The sequence below is a fragment of the Tachypleus tridentatus genome, chromosome 10, assembly GCF_004210375.1.
Source record: "Tachypleus tridentatus isolate NWPU-2018 chromosome 10, ASM421037v1, whole genome shotgun sequence".
NCBI lineage: Eukaryota > Metazoa > Arthropoda > Merostomata > Xiphosura > Limulidae > Tachypleus > Tachypleus tridentatus.
This window is the reverse complement of record NC_134834.1, coordinates 109,792,476-109,814,137: the sequence shown is the minus strand read 5'-3', so window position 1 is coordinate 109,814,137 and position 21,662 is coordinate 109,792,476. Positions and strand designations below refer to the sequence as shown.

Here is a 21,662-nt window from a genome sequence, read left to right as displayed (position 1 = left end):
TACCTTAGCGTAGTGTTACAGCTCACAGACAATTCTGACGCTTTAGAATAATTACCTTAGCGTAGTGTTACAGCTCACAGACAATCTAGCTGCTTTAGAATATTTACCTTAGTGTTGTGTTACAGCTCACAGACAACCTTGCTGCTTTAAAATAATTACCTTAGTGTAGTGTTACAGCTCACAGACAATCCTGCTGCTTTAGAATAATTACCTTAACGTAGTGTTACAGCTCACAGACAATCCTGCTGCTTTAGAATAATTCCCTTAGCGTAGTGTTGCAGCTCTCAGACAATCCTGCTGCTTTAGAATAATTACCTTAACGTAGTGTTACAGCTCACAGACAATCCTGCTGCTTTAGAATAATTCCCTTAGCGTAGTGTTACAGCTCACAGACAATCCTGCTGCTTTAGAATAATTACCTTAACGTAGTGTTACAGCTCACAGACAATCCTGCTGCTTTAGAATAATTACCTTAACGTAGTGTTACAGCTCAGAGTCAACCCTGCTGCTTTAGAATAATTACCTTAACGTAGTGTTACAGCTCACAGACAATCCTGCTGCTTTAGAATAATTACCTTAACGTAGTGTTACAGCTCAGAGTCAATCCTGCTGCTTTAGAATAATTACCTTAGCGTAGTGTTACAGCTCACAGACAATTCTGATGCTTTAGAATAATTACCTTAGCGTAGTGTTACAGCTCACAGACAATCTAGCTGCTTTAGAATATTTACCTTAGTGTTGTGTTACAGCTCACAGACAATCCTGCTGCTTTAGAATAATTACCTTAGTGTAGTGTCACAGCTCATAGACAATCCTGCTGCTTTAGAATATTTACCTTAGTGTAGTGTCACAGCTCATAGACAATCCTGCTGCTTTAGAATAATTACCTTAGCGTAGTGTTACAGCTCACAGACAATCCTGCTGCTTTAGAATAATTACCTTAGTGTAGTGTTACAGCTCATAGACAATCCTGCTGCTTTAGAATAATTACCTTAGTGTAGTGTTACAGCTCACAGACAATCCTGCTGCTTTTGAAGTTAGCATTTCTTTACAATTAATACATTATTAAAAGTCACATTAAAATTGACAAACGAGAACTTTGCATTCAGAAAGTTGACATTTAAAAAGATTGAAAGAGTTCCGGTATTTTTATTTTCAAGACGGACAAAACAATTTAACTGCTAATCTTAGAGCACAGGTGTTAATGTATTAAATAAGAGGAATGCAGTTTTGAGTGTCGAAACCAACTACACGATCTAACCTGACACAAATAACATATTGTTAGCTTATTTTATACAAACTTAAAACTTACCAATAAATGTCATACTCCCCATCAAAGAAAATGTTCCAAACCATCCAAAGTGTGGTATAATTAGTTTAAGCATCAGACGCCAGAACAGTAAAGTACCGCCCTAAAATAAAAGACACAATAATTTATCGATTAAAAAACAAATTAATAATGATATTAAAAAGATTGATGTAAAATAAAATAAACAATTATATGGTGAACACATAAATACATTTAGGAGATTGATGTAACTTAATGTTTGAGAAGATGTGTGAAATAACTGATGTTTACAAAACGTGTGACGAACACAAATGCGTATTTTATAAACAGATGCTGTATCCATTATTAAGTCTTCATCCTTTCAATACAATTTTCAGTAGAGTTGTTATTTATAATTAAGCACAAAGCAACACAAAGGGCTATCTATGTTCTGCCCACCACGGGTATCGAAACCCGGTTTCTAGTAGGTTAAGTATATATAACGCTGTGTCACTGGGGAATGTTTAGTACAGAAGACCGAACTTTGATATACACCTGTGTTGTTATACCTACAACACTATAAAGGAACATCTTCACGTGTACTATCGATATCTTTCATTAAATACCATTTATATTATAAACTTATATCCTTTATAGTTCTGTTGGTATAGCATTATATATACCAACGTATTAGCAATATAACTCATTATAATTATGGAATATACCTACAGGGCAGGTAGTAGCGATATAACACATTATAACTATAGTATATACCTACAAAGCAGTGGAAGGTCTTTTTACTCAGGTAGTAGCTATATGGTTCATTACAACTATGGTACATACCAACGGTGTTGTACCTATAGAGCAATAGAGGGGATTTTACTCAGGTAATAGCTATATATCTCACTATCTCTATGGTATACACTTATATTGTATAAAACTATCATCACACACGAGCTGTTAAGTGTTTTAAAATACTTGTTTTATATCCAAATGACCAAATCCTTTCCTTTTGACATGTAATTAGTTACCGATTATAACTATCAATGTCTATGATTTCGTATTTCTTACGCACAATACGAACGTCGTTCAAACCATACACTGAGAAAAACTAGAACTAGGGTTGAAAAAACTAGAAACGTATTAAAACTCTAAATAATTTGAATTAACTTAATATCCAGTGTATGTTTAAAGTAATATGTATATGGACCTTTAAGGCATTACGGAAAATATTGCTTTGAAAGGTTTCTTGCTAACCATGGATAATTTTAGATAATCAAAACATTTCATTTCGCCTTACTGAAGACTCTACTGATGTTAAACAAACCATGATTTTGTTAGCAACAGAAAGTGTTATTCTACTCCTTACTTAATTAAATAGTATCTAAGCCTATAGACAAACTGTTTGTCTTCTGATTGATGGTACACGGTATTGTTCAAATTACTTACCGCTACAAAATATGCCATTCCGTAAATCATAGCTGTGTGTTTCTTCCCAAACACTTCAGATATAGTAGCAGGAATGCATACAAATTCAACAGAAAACGTAGCAAATAGTCCACAAATCCAAATTATGAACATCACTTTTCCACCGTATGACGTCGCCACTAGCGTAAACAGCAGTATTGTCTTTAAACCCATCAAGATCAGGCTTGTTAACTATATATAAAACATATAAAAAGTTTTACCAAAAATGAAATACATTTAACAAAACTTCCAGTATTACATTCGTCTTGATTTCGTTTAACGCGTTTTTCTGGAAATGAGAAAATAAATAGAGACAATAAAATTGTTAACACGTTCAACTAATTTCGAAATATTACATTATTTTAGGTAACTAAATTAACTATTTTAGATGAAATTTAACAGATTTAGGGTGATCTAAAGCCTTACATTTACGTTAACAAATAGCGTCACAGGTTGGTGGGTAACGAACTGAATATGGGAATAGGCGTTTCTATTCAAAAAAATGGTCTTGTTTTTCAAAATTCTACTAGTAAAATAGTTTTGAATTGAAGTTTCCAAACTTCATACATACTGTATATTCTTAGCCTTTAATTTTAGCATGTGTTTTCAAGTTTTCTCCTTTAATAAGAAACTTGGGTGGTTGACAGTTTTATAAATAGTTTCACATGCCCCCTGCTAGTACAGCGGTATGTCTACGGATTTACAAAATCAGGGATTCGATTCCCCTGGGGGGCTCAGTATATTGCCCAATGTGGCTTTGCTATAAGGAAAGACACACACACACACTGATGGAGAGTTTCACTTGTTGCTGAGATGACATTTCGGGCTACATAATGTGTCAACTTCTTCACATCTGTAGCTGGAGAAAGACAAGTTAGATATATTTATATAGAGCCAGGGGTGATCTAAGTCCATTTGACCTAGCCGTCAGTAATTTTGAAATGACTGAATAGAAGAAAGACAGTTAGACATCGCTAATTCCTGGTTACCTGTTTACCAACGAATAGTGGGATCGTCTGAACATTATCATGTTCCCACTGATTAAAGAGCAATCATATTTAAAGACAGATTTCAATGCTCTGGACGTTGATTCTAGGTCGAGCAATCCAACCATTAGGCCCGTGATCAGATATAAAACTAGTCTTCACTTTCTGCCCAAATGTATGTCCGATTAACATACTATTTTTACATGAAACTGCTAAGACATATAATATATTGCAGACGGCATACTTTGTATATTTTAGCGTCCAGGTAGTTGGCTTGTTGGTGATAAATCAGCTCTGGATGTAAGGAGTTTGATGTTTATCGTTGTTTATAATTTAATTATTGTAGTCGAGTTCAGTGTTGTTCAAAGTGAGAAGTATTTTTATTTTCATAACTGATTTGAATGTATGTTATAAAATAATGATCAGTCAAGTTACTAATTTATTTCTAGTTGATTTTCTGTTGGTCAGTGGTTTGTATTACGATGTTTACGCTTTCTTTAATGATTTTCTTTCAAACAAAAATAATTCTGGTTGAGAGAAGGAGATGGTAGTCTTTAATATCCAATCCACGAGTGAATTTCCAGGCTTTTATTATTAAAACACACACGCACAGATGGCTGCATTAGTGACTTTAAGTGTTTAGTTTTTGATGTCTTGGAAGGAAGGTGATACCTTCATAAGTTTAAAAGTTTAAATACTTTTTAAAATACTTCCTCTTTCAGAGAACTCTCAGGAATGAAGAGTTGGCTGTGTACCTGAATTATAGGATAATCCATAACACAAAAACCATAGAGAAAGGGAGAACTTTGACCATGGCAAGATTTCATTGGCTGTTAAAGTTTGTGTTCATTGTTAGTTTTTCTAGAATGCGGTTTAAGATGTAACTTATCTACAGGCTTCATCCTCTGGGAGATTTTTAGTTTATTATTGTTGTAATTTCTTCTTTGATTTTTTCTAAGTTTCCAGTGTTGTTCCTGTGGAAATACGTATAGCGTTTCCATTCATATGAATAGCATGTTTTAATTTATGATAACTTTCCTGAGTCGGGTATGTCTTCAAACTTACAACTCTAGAAACCGGGTTTCAATACCCATTGTTTATTTTTCTGCTTAACTAGAAATAACTTTAAAACAAACCTGTAGTTAGAAACTACACAAAGAATAACAAAGAAGCAATTATGATGCAATTAAACCAAAAATAAACAGAAAACGAAATATAGACATCAGTAGCAAAATAAACAGAAACCGAAATATAGACATCAGTAGCAAAATAAACAGAAACCGAAATATAGACATCAGTAGCAAATTAAACAGAAACCGAAATACAGACATCACTGGTATCTAGAACCACGTTCTTCCTAAAGTAAACAAACAGCACTGTTTTCACCAAGGCCTGTGTTAATGATAGATCATACCATTAGATGGAAAATTATTATACGCTGAAATGACTCAGACTAATAGGCCCGAAAAGGCTTTAGCTTGGAGACCGAAACATTGTTCACAAATAACAAAGGCAGATTTTCACAAAAGTTTTAACTAACGCATTCAAAACATTTCATTGATTGATCTAATGATATAAGAGTACTGAATAAATTAAAAACGAAACTTGGCTTCAAAGTAAGCTAAGAATTGTTGACCATTTTGAGGGATCTTGCATTATAATTTTTGCTTATGAAAATGCTAATTCAGATCTAAACCCATCGTTTAATTCAACTTAGATCACTGGAGAAAGAACAAGAGGATAGAGAATGGACTGATTTTGGATTGGGCCATGCATCTTTTGTCTCCAATATTTTATAGCTGAGATTTTGTTTAGAATTAAAATGCAGAGTGTCACAACCTTATTAGAAGATTACCAGTTTATTTTAAATAAACTATATAATAATATAACAGATTACTGTTGCATAATTGATACATTTTTGAAATATCTAATCCACACTGTCAACACGTCCCACCAGGCTACTCTCCTAGTGTCTACCATATTTCTACTCCCCTGTAAGCGACTGTGGTGTGTCTCTTTTCTTTAATTTTCCCACCACTCTGTTCCTCCCAGTATTCATCCATTTTTCATTTGATTGTTCTTCATCAGTTTGTACCTCTACTAATTATCAGGAGGCTTTGTCTGTGGCCTTTCTCTTTTCCCAGCACCACCAGGTGTTTTTTTCTTGTCCTATACATTCTGTACCACCTCTTCGTTATACCTCATCCTCTTCACCCTACTTCCATGCCTGACTGAGGTCTTAACGGGGTTTACATGACGAGGTACACGCCACATTAAGGGTATTGGATTTCTCTTTGGGAGGGTACTTGTATCTCTTTTCCACATCCCTTTTATCGCCTCTTGGATCATTTAGACCAGAATCAGTTCCCATAATCTGTTGCACTGTTTGGCGTGCCTATTTACAGACATCCTTTTTACATAGATCTTTTAGTTCTCACCTTATTGTTTTGGTCTTTAACCTCCTTTGGGTGGAATGTTTTTCTTGTGTCGGGCATAGTTACAGATTATTTCACATTTCACTTCTCTCACATCTTTTCTTCTCCAGTCTTAGAATAAACTTCAACAGATGAACATGAAGAAGTTCTCCAAATATTCGTCTTCTGTACGCCTATGGGAATTTGATCTCTTGATAAATTTTAGTTTTTGCAGGTCAACAGTCAGAATGGACCTTCAAGCAAATAGCTAGCAAATTGAGAAACTAAGCAACATATAAAAAAATTAACATCAAACTTGTGACCAAGATTGGCTAGCTAGTTTGCATAGAAACTGGAGAAAGTTCCAAATTAAGGATATGCTGTTCCACGCTGTTTGCTCTTGCAAATAAGGAACCCGACAAAGTATAATTATTGTAAACACTCATATTGTACGTTCACATATCCATATTTTACTTTAGTGCAATTATCTCAACATTACGATAGATGACAGAGATGAATATCCTAGTTTGTTTTTTTCTGAATGTCATTTCAGATGGTACAATTAGTATACCACTTACATTTTGAGTAATCTACTCATGTTGCATACAATTCAACAGCAGAAACTTGAATTTGTAGATAATATTCTGTGAAAAACATGAAAGATGAAGTAAACCATGACAATAATAACAGTCACCTGATTTTAAGCCATCTATAGAAATGAGAATTAGAGTACAACATTTCAGTTTGGAATATCTAGAATTTTCAGGTAACCTTGAGGAAGATCACACGTAAAGATGGTAATATTTAATTATTGGATGTTCTTTCACCATATTCAGCAATGTCAGACCCATCTCAATCAATGTTGGCTCGATTTGAAGGTCAGATGCTTTTATACACTAAACTCTATAGAAAAATAAATAATGTATTCCTTGTTTACAAAGGTTTACTTGATTGATGTCTCATGTTTAATAAAACGAATGGTTAACTGGTGTCTATAGAAACGATACTGAGTATCAGAAAAAAAACTTGTTTGATTCGTTAAATCTAAAGAAAACGAACATTAACTCCCTAGCTAAAGAATAGATCGAAACTTGTGTAGAATGTTGGAATAACAATAAACCAGTGTCATAAAGTGTGATATTATACCTGCTGTGAGGCCTAATGAAAAAGAATAAAAAGATCCACTGAGGCAGGAAAAACATAATGCAGCATCTTAAGCATAATACACATCATATGGTCCTGCTGTTATTTAACTGGATACGACGTAGATTAATTTTTTCCAGATTGAATGCTCACTTATAGTAACAGCGTTAATCAGGTCAAAACGACACCTCACAAGATTAGTTGCTTTGTGGTATACAAATCTCTCCAAGGTTGTTGACAATTCTCTGTAAATAGGCTAGTTTTTGTTTTTTTTCCTTTAGGTTACAAAAATGAAAGGATATGGAGTTTATAGTTGATATATGATCTGCTGGATACAAATCATGCGTATTTCAAAGTATAAGTTAACAGTGAGAGCCAGATTTCTACAAAAAATATGTCAGCCTCATTACTGAGACCATAACACCAATAAATTGCCCATTACGTACGAGTAAAATATGATCATTTACTACTTTCACATAGTCACTCGTTAGCAAACGATAAGTAAATTAGCACACAGCTACGACAGAGTGGTACAACTGACTTTCCCAGCTTATACCATAGCGTAAGTCGATCGACACTATTGCAGCTAATTTCTTTTAGAATGATGGATAAACGTATACTCTGTTCTTTTGGTTGAAATTATTGTTTTAAAAATAATGATTTAAAGTTTAGCTATAAGCAATCATTTTATCTGTTGGGTTCCTTACCTTGTAAGATATTTTGTCTTGTATTCGACCAACAATCACCCTAAGAAGACAGTGAACAACTGCAGATGTAGATCTTGATCTGGCTAGAAATGTATCATCATCTATAAATGTTTGTCCATAGGTCTAAAAAGAAAATATTATAATTCGTTCTATTAATAATATATTCGTAAAATCTATCATAACCCCTAAGTCTGATTCGTACATATTCAGATTTTATATATGTTAACAAACAAGTACTCGCCTTCGTTGTGGAACTGTTGCAATTCTGCCAACGTTCTCGTTTGAACTTGAGCACAATAGTTTTAGTTAAACTGAGTTTAATACTAGAGTAAATCACATCAATAGTTCTAGTTAAACTGAGTTTAATACTAGAGTCAGTCACATCAATAGTTCTAGTTATACTGAGTTTAATACTAGAGTCAGTCACATCAATAGTTCTAGTTATACTGAGTTTAATACTAGAGTAAGTCACATCAATAGTTGTAGTTAAACTGAATTTAATACTAGAGTCAGTCACATCAAGAGTTCTAGTTAAACTGAGTTTAATACTAGAGTCAGTCATATCATTAGTTCTAGTTAAACTGAGTTTAATACTAGAGTCAGTCACATCAATAGTTTTAGTTAAACTGAGTATAATACTAGAGTCAGTCACATCAATAGTTCTAGTTAAACTGAGTTTAATACTAGTGTCAGTCACATCAATAGTTTTAGTTAAACTGAGTTTAATACTAGAGTAAGTCATATCATTAGTTCTTTTAAACTGAGTATAATACTAGAGTCAGTCACATCAATAATTGTAGTTAAACTGAATTTTATACTAGAGTCAGTCACATCAAGAGTTCTAGTTAAACTGAGTTTAATACTAGAGTCAGTCATATCAATAGTTCTAGTTAAACTGAGTTTAATACTACAGTCAGTCACATCAATAGTTCTAGTTAAACCGAGTTTAATACTACAGTCAGTCACATCAATAGTTCTAGTTAAACCGAGTTTAATACTACAGTCAGTCACATCAATAGTTCTAGTTAAACTGGGTTTAATACTAGATTCAGTCACATTACTGTTTTTCAGACAGATACGAAACACTGCTGCAAGTGAAATATTGAAGAGTGCTGAAGAACAAAAACGTTTAGTTAATTAAGCAACTTTATAAAGTAGTTTGAACATGATGAATCTTATAGGCATTACATGAAAAGGTGACGTTGAAAATTAAGACTTGAGTTTTGTTCTGCTCATACATTAATGGGTTGTAATCTTATAGAAGAAACTCACGTAACAAAAGAACGAACCAAAAAAGGATTCTAGTGGGGATAAATTATTTCTATAAATTCTCTGTAACCAAGTTAACCAATCATTGGCCAATACGTGATCCAACTTCAACTGGATGTGACATTTTGAACATAGATATATTAATTTACTAACCCAAAGGATTAAAAGAAGAAAAAAATTGTACTCTTTTCATTGTCTTAGCCATGAAAGGAATTTGTGTATCTCCTAGATGGAATTCAGGATAAAGATATAATCCTAAGCAGAGAGTGAAACTCATGTAAAAGGAATTAAAAGTTTGAATCTTAAATCTGTTCCCGGTGATTTGATTCACCTACATATATTTAAGAAAAATTGGTACTTTCACTTAATATATTTTAAATAGATGAATGACAAGAAACCTGAAAGCAACTCAGATGTTGCTTCAGAAATTTGGGATATATCCCCAAGGAACATTGAGTTTATATATGAAGAATCAAAATAGCATTGATCTCACATGGATCCGAATGATTTCTTATCTAGAAAAGTACATATATCTAAGGGTAAATGACCAGCAATGTATATAAGAATGAACTTCCTGTATTGTACATAACCTCCATTAGTGTCATACAACTTTTAAAGATATAGAAAAAAGATAAATTTGATCATACACAATCAGCTAATAGGTGGTGACAAGTTTGATATATTAAATATTATTATCTTGCTGATTTGTTCATCTCTTCCCGCATCACATGAATATTCAATGCAGCGACAAACTTCAGTCAAGTTATTAAATGGAGAAAGCTTCTCTTTACTCGTCTATATCTGGCCTGAAGACCCACCCTAATGACAAACTTCAATGGTAGTTATGCAGTGGAACTCTGTACTAGCAAAAAACTGGCATAAGCATCCACCCTGATAACAAGTCTTAGTCAAGATATGGAATGGACGGAGCATCACTGTGCTAGAGGAAACCTATCAAGTAGACCCATCCTAAAGGATCGCTTGAATCAGGATATATAATTGACAAAACTCAAGTGACCTATTGGAAACCTAAGAAGGAAAACTACTTGATGGTAAGCTCCAACCACAAATTGTTATTGGGAAGGATTATCTTTCATGATGACGAAAAACCCACTTGATGTGAAAATCTGGAGTTAAAAACCTTGTTTGTTTACTCTATTTTGAATATAGATTATCTTTGTTAGTGGACACCTGGCGTGAAACTGTGATGACACGTGGAGATTGTGATATTAAATATTAGGCAGGAGTGTTCACTATATTGTTTTCTTGAAGCCAACATGGCTAGAAACTCATTATTACTAGACAAAAGCAGACGTTCAATACGAATTAGCCACTTGTTTGTGAATTTTCCAGAGAGAAAGATTAGAGCTAACATTAAGGAACTGCAAAGGAGTCAAGTTTATGTAATAGCAATATTGCTTTGTTTTGATATGATCCATAGAAGGTGAAATGCAATGTAATTTATATTAAACACAAAAGCGAAGTCCTAGATGCAGTGACATGAAACTCAGCCAATATTATATTTTGAAACGTAAGAGACTCTAGGGATGTTAGATAAACAGAAGTTGGCACTTAAGAAAAGTGAATTATATTTCAAGTGACTAATAACCTGTTGCCAATTATATTGTAATATTTGCTGAACATATATATATATATATATATGAGACTCATATTTGTAATTCAGCTTGAGTTCTCTCTTCCGTGTTTATGAATAGTATATTTTTAAGCATAACATTAATCACAAAACTACAGTTTAGTGTATTACACTTTCATAATCAACTGTAAGCTCTACTTTTAAGAATTTCATATTTTTATACAAAATAAATTTAACTAAAAATCGTAATGATATCAATACAAACATAACCTTGTAAAATGAGTTAAAAAACATCGTTGAATGTAACGAGCTAGAAAACGTTATGATCAACAGATAGAATTCCTTCATCTTCAACGCTTCTTTGTTTCATCTGCTTTAGGACTGGTAGAAATGTCTTCTGATACCACAGATGATTCTTCTTGGAATGTTAACAAACAAGCTTTGTCTCCAGGATCTGATCCTTTTCTGATTGATGCAAAAGATGTATTACCTTTTATCTGAGCCACTCTCATTGGTCTGTCAGATATATGTTCTTCCTATAATAAAATATTATGTGTTCAAGTTCTTGTCCCTGATTTGAAAGTGTTGAAATACTTGAAGGTAAGAAGCTTCAAGAAGCTTTAAGAACCATTATTTTTTGCAGACTTGCATGGCCCCGAATTTTATTGTAAATTAATCTCTTTTTACACAAATATTAATTCAAAAGCCTTGAAACAAAAGATTTTTTATTTTGTCTATCTTCACATGAACCTTAATATTCTTAATTCAATCTATAAACTTTTAATCTTTATGTCCTGTTAAGTTAGAAATAGAAAATACATACAAAACATTAGTACAAAAGTAGCCACATCTTGCCAAATATAATTTTTATCTACAACTAAAGGTTGAATTCATGTCACTTGCATGATTTTAGGTTTCAATAAAAGCATTTAAACAGACATGGAATGACTTATAACCAAAAGCTTGTAAGATTGACTCAACTCTTACTGCTACTTATTTCTGTATGGTTTGTGAAGTCATACTTACCTTTTATCTACTTTTAGATTGCCATCCCTACAACATACTTAATTGTTTTAAAATTATTTTGTTTATACAGTCATGGAGTGACTTAAAACCATAAGCTTGTAAGATTGACTCAACTCTTACTGCTGCTTATTTCTGTATGGTTTGTGAAGTCATACCTACCTTTTATTTACTGTTTAGATTACAATCCATACAACATACCTAATTGTTGTAAAGTTATTTTGTTCCCTTTTTTTGTAATCATTTAATGAAATTCGTTGGTCAGTGAACATTTGTTGTTTTAATAATTCAATCAATAGTAATATATATTGTTAATATAATATCACTTGTGTCCGTTTCTCTAATTGTGGGTTACAAAGGGGCCATTGCAGCAGGAATAGTTTTTCCAGGACAGTACACGTGCTCCAGAGTGCATTTTTAGAGCACTCTTTTCTCAAATTCACAAACTCCACTAGTGTCAAATCAGAGAGGTCATCATACGGATCCCAGACAATAAAGTTGTTATCATGTGTACACACACAGCTGTCAGGCTCAGCCACACTGAAAATTTGAATATAATTATTATTTGGTGTCATTTTATTGCAGCCAATGAGGAACTGGTGGGCGGTTAGGGGCGTTCTTTCGTTAGCCAAGCAAAGAAAACAAGAGGTGAAGGAAGTATGAAGTGAAGAATGAGAGAAAAGTGAGGAAGAAAAAGATAAATGAAAACCTACTTAAAAGGAGATAAATGAAGTGTAGCAGTAGAAAGACAGACGGTGAACATACATGTGAAGTGTGGAAGTAGCACTAGGGAGTGAAAATGTAACCCTGGAAAGGTCAAACACTTAAGTTCAACATTTAAAAGATGGTTGATGAAGCATAAGAACTGCATCATAATTGGGATCACCTGACAAAAATGACATAACATACAAATTCAAAAGGTGCTAAAACTACCTGTGGGGAATTCACTTTGGCGGCGAGTAGATCAGAGGATATCATATTTTGAACATGGTAACATGGGAAGTTGTAACAGGTTGAACGGGATATGCAGAAAGCTCCCGAGTTGGACAAGGCTACTTAACACAGAAAGCAAGCTGGAGAGTACGATATTTCAAAACAAGAAGACGAGAGTAGAAAGTTGAGGAAATGATAATTCAGGCTGCATGACGGTATGTCTGACAAGACTCAATGAAGGTCTCGGGTGTGTAAAGTACACAAGGAAAATGTCAGCTTAAAAAAGTTCCCATGAGATACTTGAGCAAAATAAGACGACTATAGAATTGTCAGAGAAAGTATACAGATGCAACTTCCACGTCAGATGTTTATCAAAAATGAAACTGACACACACATGTCACCAAGGAAAAAGTTGGATGCGAAAATTATCAACACTAACATCAAATGAGGAAGAGACATGGTGGCATGGGCGTAACTTACAGAGTGAAGAACCAATAAAGAAGTGACATGGTGGTATGGGCATAACTTACAGTGTGTAGAACCAATGAGGAATGGACATGGCATGGGCCTAGTTTACATAGTGTAGAACCAAAAGTGTTTTGAGTACATTGAAGAAAAATTTAACAAAAGTGGACCACTATATAATGTTTTGCTTTGATAATTACAAAAGTCAATAAAACTATATCTAAATCATTCAATATAACTGCAGGAGGATCAGTCCTTTCTCCACTACTATATATTATTTTTGTCAGCGACATACCTTTTCCCAATTTAACATGCACGCATAATTCACAATACGCAAACGACATCACTATCTGGAGGTGCTCCAGAAACCCAGTAATGGCCATGTCTCGCGTGCGAGAATCACTCAACAACGTCTCGACCTGGAGTAACAAGTGGAGAGTAGTTTTAAATCCAACCAAACACAAACAATCACCTTCTACAGGAAACTAAAAAAAAACAAAGAAAAAGTCTAGGAAAAGTAAAATTATCACTCGGAAACACGCCCATTAACATGAGCAAAAACATCACATTCCGTGGCATCACCTTCGACACAAAACTAACATGGAAAAAACATGTTAACAACGTACACTCATCAATTAGAAAACGCATTTCACACTTAATGACTCTAACCAGCAAACACTCAAAATGCTCACCAAAAGCCATTATCCAAATATACAAGACTTACATCTGTCCACTAATAGGGTATGGATGTCAAGTCACATATAATACGTCGAATAATACACTCCAGAAAATCCAAGTTCAATACTAAGATCTGCATTCAGTCTACCATCATACACTCCAGAAAATTATATACATCAAATTAGCAACTTACCAACACTAAGAAATAGACTAACTGAAATATCACACAAATACTATTTAAAAGCAGAACACAGAAACAAACTAACGGCATCACTCTATAAATTAACTGGTGTACCAACCAAATTTATTTCACCATACAACATATTTCAGGAATCACAAACCAGACAACAAAGTACTTAAAGGGCAAAACGTACGAAAATATTATGTATTTTCTTTTTCAGGTCTCGGGCACAGGACAGGTAAAACTTTCGGCGCCTGTCCTGTGAAAGTGGGTTTTCCTCAGGACGCTCCCGTTTCCCCCCACAGCAAAAACTTAGGCATTGGATCTTTAGATCCCAGCCAGACAACTTTATTGCCATGCTCTGAATCGGGTCGTTTATGTTCACATTTACTAAGACATCTGCCTTTCGGGACGAGTTCTGGCTGTTTTCTCCAGTGCTACTTTTGCCTTGTTCATGAATAATATTAATTATGACCAACTTCACTCCTTCACCCAAAAAAGAGTAAAAAAAAAAAGCAGCTAAATTCAATAACCTTCCACGAAAAGAGACGAAAAGGAACCACAACGTTCCTGAACACCCCAGTTGGAGAGAGAATTCTTCTTCTGACTTCTCGCTCTCTAAACTAAACCCCTGCCACGTTAGTTTGCCTTTTTTTCATTACAAAACTGGTGTTTTTAATCTCAAACTTCAACAAGATGTTTACAGATCTGTCTCTCTCTAAACTAAACCCCTGCCACGTTAGTTTGCCTTTTTTTCATTACAAAACTGGTGTTTTTAATCTCAGACTTCAATAAGATGTTTACAGATCTGTCAGTTTCATGAACACTTATTCTTCCTAATTTAGATGATTCTTTCTTTATATATCTTTACTGTAAACTGTTTTCACAGGTACCATGTTAGTGCAATGAAAAATCACAAAGGGTTGTTTGTTCTGCCATTTAGCGACCAGAAATGAAAGTGTTATTTATGAAACATGGAGATAATATATGTTTATAAACTGTACTCTCTGGTAACTAGTCGTTTTTCTTCTTATTCTTACACCACAAGAGAACTTTATAATATTGCTGTTATAATATAACTGTGAATCACTCGATATGTGCTATAAATCAACTTTATCAAATTTTGTAAGAATCATAGAGTAATAGATCAAATGCAGCATCCGTTTTATCAGCCCATCTCTTTAAACCAAGTATTATCATGATGAGTAATAACTATTTTAATAATCGTAGCAGGCTTTTCATCTTCTAGCTTGATATTTAGGATTAATATGTGTATTTTACAGAGAAAGGCTTTCACATTACAATATATAAAGGAAAAATCGTTAAATGTTCAAATAACAGAAAGATGAGACATATAAAGGTATTGTTATTAGATAAAATATCTGAAAATTCAACAACATTGGCTAAAAAATGAGGTGAAAACATTACATCATGTTTTATATGTTTTATTGTCTCAATAAATCTCATGATCAAAGTTTTAAGACATTATGTAACTATCTAACAACTGTTCAGTTCTTAGTTACGCATTAAAATTATACAAGTAAAATTTCAGAAGAGCTGTTTTACCTTAGGTGTCTCTGACCGAGGTTCCTGGTACAAAAGTAGTCCAATAAATATTATACCTCCTTGTACAGCTCCCAGTATCAGAAAAAATGTAGGGACACGATCCAAAATTTCAGAGTTGTAGAAATACCTGAAAATAGCACTATGCATATAATTGATTATATTGTCTATGTTGTTTATTGTTAATTAACTATGAATTTTGTTTAAGTCAAAAACCAAAAATATTGTAATAGCTTTAGAGGTTTTATAGTCCAAAGAATGATGATGATAAATATTTGATAAGGTTAGCAAAGCCAACCCAGTTAATGTCTTCTTCTGATAGAGAAAGAGCATAGTGCACAATTCACAACCATTGACAACACAGATGTAAATGATATCCAAGAGTGGGGTAAATGAAGATAATGTGTTGATTAATTAGGAATAAGGCTGCTCCATATTTATGATGAACAACAATAATTGTGTAAGAAGTTTCAGAGATGTACATAGGTTGGTAAGAAATGATCAAGATACTAATACTTGATATATTAATACTTAAGCCCTGACAATTTATCTGTACCACTACAGTCATCAAGGAATTTGAGGAAATCTACTAGTAAGATTTTTAGTGTTTGTTCCTTATTTAGATTTATCGTCATAACTTGTTTATCATACAAACTGTCTTTGTAACAAATACTGCTACGTAGAGATGTCATTAGTAAGTCTGAAGAAACTTCTGTAAGGTGGTATACATAGGATGGTAAGGGCTGACAAAAGACTTGGTGTAAGAAACATTGCCACGAATTTTGTCTATTGTGATCTATAAACTTGTTCAGCTCTAGAGAACAAAAACATTATTAGAATCACAAAGGATATGAACCATATCAGTTTTTACAAAGCAGAGTACCATGGTACAGACAACATTATCATGCATTTACAATAAAAAAAACGATTTGTTTAATGTAAAACACAAAGCTACACAATGGGATAAATCACTGTCTAGCCTCTAAGTCCGTGTATATGTCGCTGTACTAGTGTAGGGGACAAAAGAAAATATGACGTTAAGATTCTTACAAAAGAAAGAGTTATTAAAACAAGAATTTGCTCTTAAAAAAACTTTACATGTTTACTGATGTCCTATGACACCATCTTAAAGAGCAGAGGTGAAGGTGAACTTATATATCAAAATAATCATTTACATGTTTATACCATGTTGGCTTAAACTATCCAGAGTTACAAAACATCTGTCCAGTACTTTATTATTTCTAGACCTAAACCAGCTATGACCTCATTAAAAACATATTAGTTTATAAAAATCCTCTGGTCAAAACACATTGAGTTTCAAAATTCAAGGAATATACTGGAAATACGAGGCCAAAAGTCAGTTAATCTTGATAGACAGTGAAGAGCAGGTGACTTGAATTATCGTGTGGTTTAAACTGTTAGGGAAACACAAGTTAATACTGGCGAATAGTGAACAGTATTTCACTGAATTTATCCTGCGTTTTAAATTCATAGGTAACTTTTGTTGGAGAGTGAACAATAGTTTACTTAATGTCTCATGTATTTAATATTGCTAATAGTACCACGGTGGTACAGTGAGAAGTTTACGGATTTACATTGCTCAACTCAGGGGTTCGTTTCCCCTATGTGGTTTTGCTATAAGAAAATACACACACATTGTTGGATAGAGAACAGGAATTTGCCTGATTTACACTGCACTTTAAACTGTTATAAAACTGCCAGTTCACTATCCAACAATATTTACCGATATTTTCGTGATTGAACTGTAGATTAAATGAAATTAACTACTTTTCGATACCCAACACTGTCCAAAAATATTAACTTCAAGATAAAACAAATAACTTACTATATACTATCCAACAATATTATCCAATGTTTTACTAACAGCTTAAACTGCAGGACAATCAAATACATTACTATTCATTATCAAAACAATATTAACAAAAGGATACATCAAATAATCTAATGTTAAAAATCCGACAATATTTATTGTTATCTTCCTAACAGTATAAATTGCAGGATAAATAACGTATATCACTCTTCACAATTCAACAATATTGACTTAGGATAAATCGAGTAAACAACTATTTGCTATCCAACAATACCATATGATATTTATACAACGGTTCAAACATCAGAATAAATCAAGTAAATTGTTGTTCAATATAAGACAATATTTACTGATTTATTTCCTAACTGTTTTAAATGCAAGGAAAATGAAGTAAACTACTGTTGAATAACGAATAGTAAATATCTTGTATTTCAATTGTTAGACAAAGAACAGTAGTATATTTGATTACCTTAAAGTTTATATTGTTGGATAGCGAACATAATTTACTTTATTTATCCCACAGTTTAATATTTAAGAAAAGTTCCAGTAAATATATATGAATAATGAAGAGTAGTTTACTTGATTCACTATATCGATTAAACTGTTAAGAAAACGTCATTTAACATTCTTTAATAGTGAACAATAGATTACTTGACTTATACTCCAGTGTAATCTATTTTATAAAACATAAATTAATTTTGTTGGTCACTTAACAGTATTTTAGTTGATTTATCTTGCAGTTAATATTGATGGATAGTGTGTAGTATTTTACTTGATTCATCTTGCAGTTAATATTGTTGGATAGTGTGTAGTATTTTACTTGATTTATCTTGCTGTTAATATTGTTGGATAGTGTGTAGTATTTTACTTGATTTTTCTTGCAGTTAATATTACTGGATAGTGAACGGTGGTTTACATATTTCATACTGTTTATTAAACTATTAGAAAAACATCATCTGATATTGTTGAATAGATAACAACAGTTTACCTGATTTATCTTGAAGTCAATATTGTTGGATAGGAAACAGTAGTTTACTTAGCTTATCCCACAGTTAAAAAAATTGGAAAATGGACAGTAGTTTACTTTATTTATCTTGCAGTTAATATTGCTGAATAGTGAACAATAGCTTACATAATTCATACTGCACTTTAAACTGTTATAAAAATGTCAGTCAGTATTGTTGGATATTGAACAGTATGTATGCAAGTTTTATTAAATTTAGAGCGAAAACAGTCCCTGAAGATGCTATTATTGAAAGGAGCCTCTTCTTATTTAAATAACAAACTAAATTTTCCCATCAGCATTGGGTTAAAGGTTATTAGAGTGCAGAAGAAGCTGATGCAAGTTATTAACTAGATTTAGAGTAAAGTCACCCCCTGAAGATACAGTTCCTGTCATGAGACCTTGTTACTCATATAGCAAACCAAACTTACCCATCATCATCAGGTTCAAGGTTATTAGGGTTCATAAAGAATGTATGTAAGTTATTCATTAGAACTGGAGTGAAAGCAGCCCCTGATGATACTATTCCTGCCACGAGAGCTTTATTGTTGGGAAACCACTGTAAACGACAAAACGTGACCAATTATTAAGTTTTAAGTTTTCTTTAAAACATATTTATTAAAATATTCTTTAGTATCGGCAATCGACACTATTCAAACTTTAGACATTTATTGGAACTTATCTCGGAAAATCAGTAAGTTATTTTTCTCTTTCTGGGACAGTTTCCGTTCTATTCTTTCTACTACAAAAATAACATGCGCTGTCATATTTCATAAACAAAAACTCAATGTTTGATTTTCACAATCTATTAAAAATATACAAGCAGTGAGCCTTGATAATAAAATATCAAAATTTGATTTTTATAAAATATTATTATTTTATAATTAACTTTCTGGAATATAATGAAAATTTAACTCTGCCTAAGAAACAGTTATTTGTTTCTTGAAAAATTAATTTTTTTAGATGGTGGAAACAGATGTTATGGTTTTCTCATGTCGGTAAGTCTTAGTATAATCACTTAATGTCATCCTATGAAATCAAGAATAATAATGTTGAAATGCCTATAAACGAGTATATATTACGAACATTTCCCTTCGCAAGTTTTCACATTATTTTAAACAATAAAGATACTAATTGTCACATGCGTCATTCATTCTTATTCTTGATACTGTAATTACAAATCACATATTTTTAATGTATTAAGTACTGAAATACGAAATTATTTACCTCCATAGCTATTGGTATCAGCAAGGCATAAAAACAGAGATAACCTAGATTAGCTATCACACCAAAGATAACAATTGTAGCTTCCAGGCTGTATTGTATAGCCCAGTAACTTCCAGCTAATCCACAACTGTAAATAATAAAAACATATCATGAGTTATTTACTACTGAATGTAAAAAATATAACCGATTTGTATAGAACCATTTCACTGCATTCGCATTCTACCCTTCTAAAAAAACAATTGATTTGCTTTTTTTCACTGACACCAAGACATATATATATAGTTTCGGTTGTATTCAAGAATACCGAGTACAGTTTACGTTTATATTTTTTTTATGAAATATTGAGTAAACATATTTACTATATAACTTGAGTAAGTATGTCTTGAATTACCTTTGTCGTTTGCATAAAGTTACTGTGAAACTGTCAAATAACGCTATGAAAAAGAAATACTAGAAATGTTTTGTTTTTTTTACAAACTATTAAATAACAGTAAAAAGACTTTGGGTTCATGTAAAAAGTAAAATGTGATTATTCTTAATGGTGTTACAATTTCTAATAACACTATCCAATTTCAATGCTTCAAGGCAACTTAAAACATGTGTATTAGTCCTAAAATGAAAGTTAAATGTGGCCAGTTGTGACGCAGTAGCAGTTCACACCGTAAGAAAAAAAGATAATTCTGTTGTGAAGATTATTTGCAGGAGAACTTTCTCTTTCCAATTACTGTGCAAACTAAATGGCCAATTAATGATGGTAAGCTTGGTCCACAATTGCTTATTGAGTAATTTACAACCCACAAAGTGGTGTGATGCATTGTACTGATGGTAGAGTTGTGACACAAAAACGATACCGGCAAAGATTCAGTGTGCCCCCTGGAGTCTGATTTCAAAGTAATAATAACAAACGCCTAAATATCTATATGGCCAAAAATTCAGAAAAACTAGATTAACACAGATCACAATGAAAATTTGAAGTGTTTCTTGGAATGAAAGGTCCCTTTATGTAAAGAAACATCTTACCATATAGGATTCCTGTTGTAGCTTTGTAACATAATGCAAGCAATTTTTGTAAATTATTGATTATAAAATAAAGGTTTATATAGAATGCTCCAGGAAAACCATATATTTACACTTCATCTGACAGTGTTAACACAATCTATATTTTACCTCATAATTTAGGTATTCTGTTACATCCCCTTGTTTAACAGTATGCTAATTTGAAATGAAATAGTTATCCTTGTAGACAGTGGTTGCTGTCTACAATATTAATGAATTAAATACAGGTGGTTAAGAAATTTGTCAAAAATCCATTAAACATGGTGTGTTTGGATAGCTTTTTCTGGTTAATTGATATATTTATAAACGGTTATTATATAGTATCTTTAAGACACTCATCAGTGAAACTTTCCTTATAAAATACTTTGTTTCTACAACTTATTTTCTACTTACTGAGGAGATGGTATTTCGAGGATAAACAATTATCACTCAAATACTAAAAACATAAAATAAATCTATAAATGTTAGGTATCACCCAGTGTATAATTCAAATGTTGCCCTACCTAAAAATAACGTTACCAATCACGATAGTAGCCTTTTGTCAAATCCGTTCAGCTACCCAAACACCAATGAATGTGAACGACACTATAGATTCAGTTGTGTAGATTATCCAGGAAGTCTCTTCATATGTCGTGTTATTGTTAACTCTTTGTCTGAGATAAGACGTTAAGTAAGGAGTGATGTTACCAAACAGATATGGTACTCCAAGACCAACATACATCAGAAAACACCCAAAAACTGCTACACATGGGCGAGCTTTCATTTCTGGAAACCACTAATGAAACGGTTGTCGGTATCTTAAAACGAAACGATAATGTGGAAATTATCAAGTCTAGAATTAAAGTCCCGGTATTT

The 21,662-nt window shown here is 32.8% G+C and overlaps 1 protein-coding gene across 1 annotated transcript; it reads right to left on the bottom strand.

Moving 5' to 3' along the window:
• Window positions 1-1,301: 1,301 nt before the first annotated feature.
• Window positions 1,302-20,923, bottom strand: LOC143228439 (uncharacterized). The gene is made up of 7 exons (XM_076459700.1): window positions 20,919-20,923; window positions 19,752-19,878; window positions 18,956-19,083; window positions 15,694-15,820; window positions 7,985-8,107; window positions 2,717-2,926; window positions 1,302-1,412 (listed from the first exon to the last, which is right to left on the bottom strand). Exons 1-7 carry the CDS (start codon window positions 20,921-20,923, stop codon window positions 1,302-1,304), a joined length of 831 nt encoding a protein of 276 aa, XP_076315815.1.
• Between the last annotated feature and the right edge of the window lie 739 nt (window positions 20,924-21,662).